The 8,760-nt window shown below is 50.5% G+C and overlaps 2 protein-coding genes across 2 annotated transcripts; one reads left to right on the top strand and one right to left on the bottom strand.

Annotated features, from left to right (window-relative positions):
- Positions 1-285: 285 nt before the first annotated feature.
- FMAN_10561 (uncharacterized protein) lies at positions 286-467 on the bottom strand (the record flags this gene model as incomplete). The annotated part of the gene is made up of 2 exons (XM_041823966.1): positions 286-321; positions 390-467. 2 exons carry the CDS (start codon positions 465-467, stop codon positions 286-288), a joined length of 114 nt encoding a protein of 37 aa, XP_041689494.1.
- Positions 468-7,012: 6,545 nt separating this feature from the next.
- On the top strand, positions 7,013-8,287 carry FMAN_10560 (uncharacterized protein; the record flags this gene model as incomplete). Its single annotated transcript, XM_041823968.1, has 1 exon — positions 7,013-8,287. One exon carries the CDS (start codon positions 7,013-7,015, stop codon positions 8,285-8,287), a length of 1,275 nt encoding a protein of 424 aa, XP_041689495.1.
- Between the last annotated feature and the right edge of the window lie 473 nt (positions 8,288-8,760).

Here is an 8,760-nt window from a genome sequence, read left to right on the forward strand (position 1 = left end):
GGCGTCAGCCGAGTCATTGTGGACAGGGATCTGAACGGACAGATCGGCACGCGAGAATTAGAAATATGGAGAGGCCCTGTCTAGCGCGACACCTTAAGTCCTTAACAGCACATGGGCGAGCTTCGAGATGCCGATATATCCAGATGGTGACATTGGATGGACTCCGCCATGACGATTGCGGCCTATTTCATGCCGTTGTTGCTTCGGACGCCTTGCGTGTGATTAAGAACACAACTTATACGACGCAAAGTGACAACTACACAGCAGCAAATCTCACTATCATCATCACCTCTCCCTCTTGGCAACAGAGCCTCGCTTCTCCTGCCCGCGGTTAGCGGCCTCTTAGCAGAAAGCCAAGACAAATCCTTGATCCACCCGGCACCGCGAACACGGCCGGGAATAAGACTCTCAGTGAGGTGTGCCCCAGATAATGCCATACAATCGTAATCCGAATCAGAAACGCCCATTCTTGTTTCCGCTAAGTACCCACTAGACAACCCCTGCAAAGCCAAAAAGCCAAGACGGTTGCGACGGCATCTCGCAACCATACCAAGACCACATCTCGCAAGCCACGGGCTCCAATTGACGGCCAACCATGTGTCCACTGTCCTCCTTTGCGGGCTCAGGCAGGGTCTACCTGGACGCTGAGCACATTATCTCCTCCTGATGAGCGTCGCTGCGGCCTTGGGATTGGAAGACGCGGCTACTTTCTCGTCACTTGTGCTTGTAGAGCCACGCCCCAGGGCGGAATGACACCCGTGCCAAGCAAGTGGCTGACAACGCTTAAATTCATGCTTAAACCAGGGCGTTTGCTTTTGCTCGAATGAGAGGCCGCCTGACCCAAGGTACCACCTGCGCCGAGCCCTGTCCGATCCGTCTTGGCAGTTTTGAAGGATTCATTCAGTATTTTATTAATTGGGCGACTCGTAAAGTGAGAAAGCGCCATTGTCTTTTCCGCGGCCAGGAAGAATTTCCATGGCATCAGTGACAGTATCCTTGGCGGCATCAGCTGCGTAGGTAGAACAAGGGAGTTTTGCTCAACCACAAGCATTGGCACTCTACACAAAACGCTTCACAAAAAACAACAGTGCTGACTGACAAGGCTTCCCGCCGAGCCTTGGTAATCCTCACAATCCATCGTTGTTTCATCAACATGGCAATGTAATTGGAGCGTCTCGCCTGTCGTATTCCATCCTTGGTACATACTTGACTGGGTTGCGCGTTAGTGTGCACCGTCCAGAGCCGATTTTCCGAGCTCAGTCCTCAGACGACAAGCAGCTCAAATGGCCTTCCTCTCGAGTCAATTTCAAACAAACATGGGCCACATACTCCGTACAGTACATTGCATTTTGGCTCTGTGACACAGCAGAGTAGTATCCATAGGCCAAGCTTTAGACAAGTCTGAAAAAGCAGGGAGTTGGAGGCTTGAGCACTGGCACAAGAGGCATGGCATGTGGCATGGCTAGGCATATGATGTCGATCCTGATGCGTCAAGTCGCTGATCAGCATTCAAAACAGTCAACTCCCGTTCCAGTCGAGGGCGGTGACAATCAACAACTTACAGTACAGTACACTACTCTCAGATCCAGTGGTTCACAGGGAGAGATAATGATTCTTACAGCACATGCAAAAGGGCCGTGGCTCTAAAAAAGCACCGAGACAGAGACGAGACATTAACAAACGCCCAGCTCGGCACCACGGCACAGTCGACGTCATGTCCTGGGGACGTGGGGAATGGGGGACTTTGTCTCCAGGGGGGGGGGCAAAACCGCCGATTTTCCCGAGTTGACCTCATCTCAGGCCTTCCTGTCCACTGTAACTGCTCCATCGAGAGCAGTACAGAACCCGCTAATGGTCAAGATCTTGATCACTGGAAACCGTGTTACGTGTCCTGGACAATCATGAGCTTTCGTGAGAAGAACAAGCATTGGGCTAGAGGCGGGCGCTGTCGATCTCTCTGAAACCCTTCATCTGAATGGCCAAAATAAGAAACCTTCGCAGGAGAATTAAAAAAGAAGACACACGGATCAGGGTCTGGCGCTTGTTGGAAACAAGCAGTCAACGAGGTTATGCCTGATACACGCATTGATGCACAAGCGAATACCTTCCTTTCTGCTACAAGTCCAAGCTCGGCGGTAAAAGCGAGAACAACAAGAAGAACTTCTCCCGAGCACTCCCCATTTTATTTCATTTTAAATCCCCATAAGTCAGTCAGTCAGTCACGGCGGTTACCGTTACCTGTGGTTGCATTATTTCAGTGTACGATACGACACCCGCGGAAGTGCGTGTATCACGGCAAAAGGATTTTGAGTGGGAATGCATGACAAAAGCCGCTCTATGACCGTTACCTGACATGGACATGATCGACAAGCCTTGCGCTGGGAGAGGCAGAGGCAGACAAAGGGCCCCCAAATGAGGCAACTTCGTGGGTCCTTCGGAGATTCTCAAAGGCTTAAGCTTACCTTGAAGATCTCCATCAGTTGGACCCTAAACTTGAACATGTTGTGGTGCCTGGCAGACGTCATCTCGTCATCAACTGCTGAGGAAAACTTTATTTACAGGCGGCAGACGCCCATCACTTGAGCCGTGCGTGCCGAAGGGTGGTGATAATCTTGCTTGTTTTGTTGTTTGTTGTTGTCCTATCAGAAGAGGAAGTTGTTTAGAAATGCTCGTTTCTGTTTGTTTCGAATGGATTTCCATAACTGAACAACGGCTATGACGATGTTGCTGACTATTATACCAAATGAACCTATTATTGGGGTGGCTGAGGAGGCTGAATGCGTGGGATTGAGTGCTTACGAGCGTTGTTTCGAATGAGCCAACATCAACTGGCATGATAGGGTCTCCTGGTAGATACCGTACACATGCGAGCGCAATGACACTCTACCATCCCGCTCAGGGAATTATGTATGTACCGTATTGCACGGGCGTAGATCATCACATCGTCAAGTTTACGTGAAACACAACCAGCAGAGGTTACATCGAGGTTACAGGAAACGGCTCTTGAGCGACAGCAAACAATTCGAGATTGTCTCAGCTGGGTAGGCAATCAACCTGCGAGGAACTTTTTTTTTTTTTTTTTACAGCACCAATATCCCTGATAGTTGATCAGAGGAGACCAAGTGGGCTATAAGACGACAAAGTACATGACTCTCTCAGTCTCTGACACCGGGAACTTTTGAGGAATAACTGATCGATCTTGGCACTTGCACAGGGAAATGAAGTCTTGTCTGGTCCACCAGGACTTGAGTCTGTGCAATGCCATGGAGTATCAAAACCTGAATGTCTCGTGCGAGCCAAGGCGCTTTGAAGCTCGGCTTCTTGGACAATCGTAATTTGTGCTGTAACCCAACCCAACCCAACTCCTTTAGAGGCGGGAAAAAACCCCAGATGATCAAAGAGCACGACAAGTCCGAGGCTGTTCCCGACAACCCCTAGACTCGGGCCACGGCACTTGGTGCCAAGCCTGAAATTTGGAGTGTTCTAAAGCCGCATCATCCGCCAAGGGCTGACGAAACCCAAATAAGGCTCAAAAATGCAACAATAATACTGCAACATAGAACGGGAAATACCTTTTTATCTTTTTTTGGTCTTATGTCATTTATATAATCTTTTCTTTTCTTTTCTTTTTTTTTTGAGGAGGCATATTCCGTAAGCAACAAAAATGTCTTGCCAATTTTATCGCGAGCCAAGAACCGCTCATCATAATCCTGATAAGCACCGAGGCCTCGCTTAGGAGCATGGCCTCCTCCTGAACTATTTCTAGACGAGACCCATCCGGCCATATCCTGCGCTTTGTGCGGTAGAAGGACGTACGTTGGACGATGTTACTGCTTCTCCCACAAGCCGAGAATCCCGTGTCGTGACCGACCGTCTTTTATTTTATACCACATGATGGGCTTGTTTTTGATAGCCAAGGAAATCTGATAGAGCGGTGAAAATGTATCTGATACACACACACAACGACCGCTCGTAGAAAATTCACCCATTCACGTCCAGGCAGCCAAGAGGATCAGCAGCCAAGCTTCAGTGGCTTTGCAATCCCTGCACGGGGCTTTCCAGGAGCGGCCTAATTCAGCCTTTTGATGGGTTCTAGCCCCCGTCACCTGCTGAGGTAATGGGGCCAAGAGAAGCCTCGCATTGGGGATCTCAGCCAGACAGAGCCAAGCACAGCTCGAAATAAGCTCTGGAGGGATAATTGGCTTCCTGATATGCTTACTGTTTGCCGCATTGCCGCATTGCCGCATGCAAATAAGGGTACTTATGTGGCTTTGAGAGGATCCGCGGTGTTGGGAGCCGGAACCGTCACGTCTGTCTGTGACTGCTGTATTTTATTTGGCTTGGACGGTTAACAAAGAGTGCCACTGACCGAGCATTGCATTGCACTGCAGCATTGGCATGACGATATTTGCATTCTGGTCGAGTTATTGTTGGTTGACGCAAGGAATGATTATAGTAGTATTTATGGTTATTCTTAGTGGTGCTTGGCATTGGCCTCTATGAGACTTTTTTTTATATCTTAAAATACATTTACAACTACCAGTACATGCAAGCCAGCACCGAGACAGGCCTACTCATTCGTTGTAACCTTACCTTGCTTGACTCAACATCTTCGGCATTGATCTCACGAGACTTTATCTTTCCAATGGGTTTAATTTAAATGTTGAACAAAGTTTCCGCCTCGACTATATCATTCGCTAGACGCTCTAAAGCAAGCTTCTCTTCTCCCCTCCTACCAACGAAAGGACTCCTCAACCTTGCCAGCGTAGATTGTTCACGCATAGGTAGTAATACGGAGCAATAGGAGTATATAATTCCTCATCTCGAGCCGTCTATCCGAGTGATTGCGTTTCCCTTGCACCTTCCCTCGACTCGCTTCTCGATAGTTTGAAACCCTAACGCTCCGTCTCGTATCGATAACGGAAAGACCTCACCTGCGCCTACTCGGATATATGGCAAAGGGTTCCGCTCTAATTATACTCCGTACCTTACCTAACTTACCTAGGTAGGTATGTATGTCCCCGCCCGTATCGCGATGCCTTGGACAGTCAGAAACAGCGAAACAATCAAGCTGGTCAGACGGGCGCACCGAAACGTCGCCGACGCACATTAGAATCGCCTGGGAACGCCTCCCCCACGACTATATCTCCCGCTACTGGTAGATTCAGCTAGTCCTTCGAGGTTCCAGACTCTTTGCTATCCTGAGCACTATCAACGCCAGCGTGTGACGGACTGTATCATACGGGTAAGCTTCTGAATTCTACGCAGAACAAGCACTGCATTCCATTTCTTGTATGATGAACCTGCAAATAACACAGTGGCTGCAAGTTCCTCCACGAATACATACCTCATTCCTTATCCCCACCTCATGCTACAACCTCCCAACTACTGATCCGATAGCCGTGATCTGTCATGCATTTTGCTCCTTCTTACGCCTATCATGCCCTTTCTGGACCCGACCCTGCCCTGGCCCTGCATCGTCATCTTTCCTTTCCCTAAAGCCCCCTTGATGGTGGGTCAGCTTCAAAAGCTTGTCCTGACCAACCTAAGCTTAGACGAGTCTTAGACGCTCTCAATCTCAGTCTCACCCCTAGGCAGTGCCTCTCTCTCTCTATCTGCACACCCTCCTTCTTTGCCGTCCTCCGTTCTTCTCCACACTCCCGGCCATGTCGTCGCCGAGTTATCCACCACCGACTTTACGCCTCCAGGCCTCTGATTCCCTTTTCTGACTTGCCTTTGCAACCTTATCTTGCTCTTGGCCCCTCCCTGTCTTCCCGTCTTGTCCGAGGACACGGTTCATTAGACCCTGCTGACCTGTTTCTGAACAAGAGGAATAACATCTCTCTAATCTTGACTTGACATTCCACTCCAACATTACATGCTCGCTCGCTTCTTGTAGCAAATCATCGGTTTCACCAACTCGACGACAAACGCAGCAAGCCGTGGCTCTCGAGCAACTACAGACTCCTTGATAGGTATGTTTGCCTCCGTCTCAGATCCTGTATCTTTTTCCTATGCCTATGTCTGGTACTCGGTGCATCCGGCGCAATACCTCCTAGGTGAGGCGGTTTGGTGCATGGATCAAGTGTCCTGGAAGCACTCGTGGGACCGTTGTGTTCACTAAACCGGGTTTCTCTGGGGCGCCTGAGAGCCGCAATCGACTTTTGTGCGCGTGTACTTGCTTCGCAAGTTGGGTCTTGGCTCGAGTTGAGTCAAGTCAAGCAGCTGTGAGATTGCTTGGTCCATCTTCCTACATCCGACGAGTTCATGATGCACATCGCCAAGCGGCAAATACTCAATCTAAGGGAAATTTTAGTCGAGTGGATCATCCACTTAATCGGCTCCGACGGCACTCCCGCCAGGGAGTCGAGCCTCAAACCCCTGGGATGTGGGCTTGGAGTGTGTCACAGTACCGTTGTGTTGTGGTTTCCCTTACGACCTTGTTTTGGGGATTATATATGATCACCGGTGTGCAACTCATATCTTGGTTCTCTCCCCTTGCACCTTTCCTCTCTTCACATGCGCTCTACTACTGTACCAAGATATTTCAAACCTGCCCTCAGACATCATCTATCTACTGCTTCACGCATATACATTACAGGCACAAGACTAACAAATCTACTTAGCCTTGTAACCTTACCAAGATCAAACAAACACTTTCATAAGCCCCAACGCTCTCAGGAACGCCAAGAGAGCGAAGGACGAGCCCGCCCACTTCCACAGGTGGATACGTGGACAAAATTCCGCTCAACCCTCAGCCCTTGTGGAGTCACCTTCGCACATTCGGCTTTCACACGCCCACGCCCTGGCTCGATCTGATCTAGTGGGGTGCCGCGTACAAACAAGCCAGAGCTTGGTTCTCACAAGGCCCTTATTTATAAAGTCGCTGAGAACCTACCCAGGACACTGGATCCGGATCCATTACCCTCAAAAACTCCTTCCAGCCTCCCGCCCTTGTGCGGAATATCTCTTTCACATAACATAACATCACATCAAGTTACACACCTTCACAATGGAAACGTACCACGGATATGTGCGGACACCCGCCGATGCTATCAGATTATTCGAGGCTTGCCGATTAGGCATTCTGCCCCGTGTGCAACGACGACTTTCAGAGAAGGAGAGACAGTCAATTCGATCTGGTTCGGTTTTTGTTTGGGATGAGCGGGAAGCTGGTATGAGGAGATGGACTGATGGAAAGTCATGGAGCGCCAGTCGAGTGTCGGGAAGCTTCCTGACATACCGTGAGATGGAGGGCAAGCGAGGTGGTGGCTTCAACACTACCCGACGAGGTGGTGGAAAAACCCCAGACTCTGGACGCGGTAGCGACGAGGACCTAGATGACGGGGAGCCCGAGGGATACCGATACAAGGCGGACGGCCTGATGAAGCAATCTTTCAGCATCACTACTTCAACCGGCCAGCATCTTCACCTTATCTCATACTATTCTCGCCCTCAACCTGGCCAGCCTGAGCTTCAACAACCAACAAATGATCCTAACTTGCGCGGCATAGTCCCTGTTAAGGGCATGTATCCTGAGTCCAGCATGGGAGAGGCCAACACTACACCAGCTCTAACACGGGCGCCGATGCAGCAGCCTCCCTACATGGTTCCTCAGCCCGGTCAACAACCATATGCTCCCTATGGCCAGCCTGGCTATGGATGGCCTCCTTCTCCCGTCGCTACTCCTCCGTATAGCCATTACGCTGCTCCCTACCCCCACGGTGTTCCTCAGCAACTTCCACCTCACCCCGGCCACCCAGGTCTTCCTCACCCACATTACCATCAGGCACCTGTTTATGAGCATCGTGCTCCTCTCCCTCCTCTCCCTGCCAAGCCCACCTACCAATCAACATCTCCTCACTACTCACACCCTACTCTCCCTAGAGCCCACGACTCGCCTCGAGAGCATCATCTGCAGGCAGCTGCTCCAGCCTCCATGGTGAATGGATCTTCTCGTACCCATCAGGTTGCGCTCCCAGGTCTTGGTGCTGTTACCAATGGCCCCCCAGGCTCGTCTCTCGCTGCCATCAGCACCCCCCCTAGCCGCACTATGAGCGTCAGCCCTCCACGCAGCTCTCATTCCGAAGCGCCTGCCAACACATCTAACAAGGCCAGTCTCTCAGCGCTTCTGCACCCTACTCCCGCACCTAGTGAAAGCGGTAGCGTCAAGCCTGGCAGCGCCAGCAGCAGTCCTAGATCGGCTGGTGCCTGTGGTCTGGAGAAGGGCGGTGTCAGTGAGGACGCAAGAGCCTTAAGAATGCTGGACCGCAAATTTTGCATTTAAAAACGCGAGGAAGCCGTTTTCAGGGACGTTAGAGAGGATTGGAGGCCAAAAACCAGCCTAGTTAGAGGCTATCATGCTAAGGGGTTGTGTTTATCCATCATATGCATTGTCACGGCGTCTTCATTTTTTACGGGGCAGCAACCAAAGGGGGTTGACTGCGATCATTCAGCGTGCTTTTTTACGACACGGAAGGGAAGAGGTATGAACGGAATGGTGTTTAAGGGGTCATACAAGGCAGAACCATGGTTGAGTGGTGTTTAAGTGCCATTGCAATACCAAATCATGTACATAGTTACTGAACAATATCAGGAGCAAATTGGCCAAACTTGACCATCATCACCATTCCACCTAATTCATCGTGTCTCTGTATGTTTGAGTGACGTTTCGTCCCAGGGTGTAATATCAGACCGGCTGACGAAGCGGGTTGTACGTACGCGTTTAGTGTAAGTCAGGGGCGGCACAACGGCACGATG

This window comes from Fusarium mangiferae, assembly GCF_900044065.1.
Source record: "Fusarium mangiferae strain MRC7560 genome assembly, contig: FMAN_scaffold016, whole genome shotgun sequence".
In the NCBI taxonomy this organism is placed as follows: Eukaryota; Fungi; Ascomycota; class Sordariomycetes; order Hypocreales; family Nectriaceae; genus Fusarium; species Fusarium mangiferae.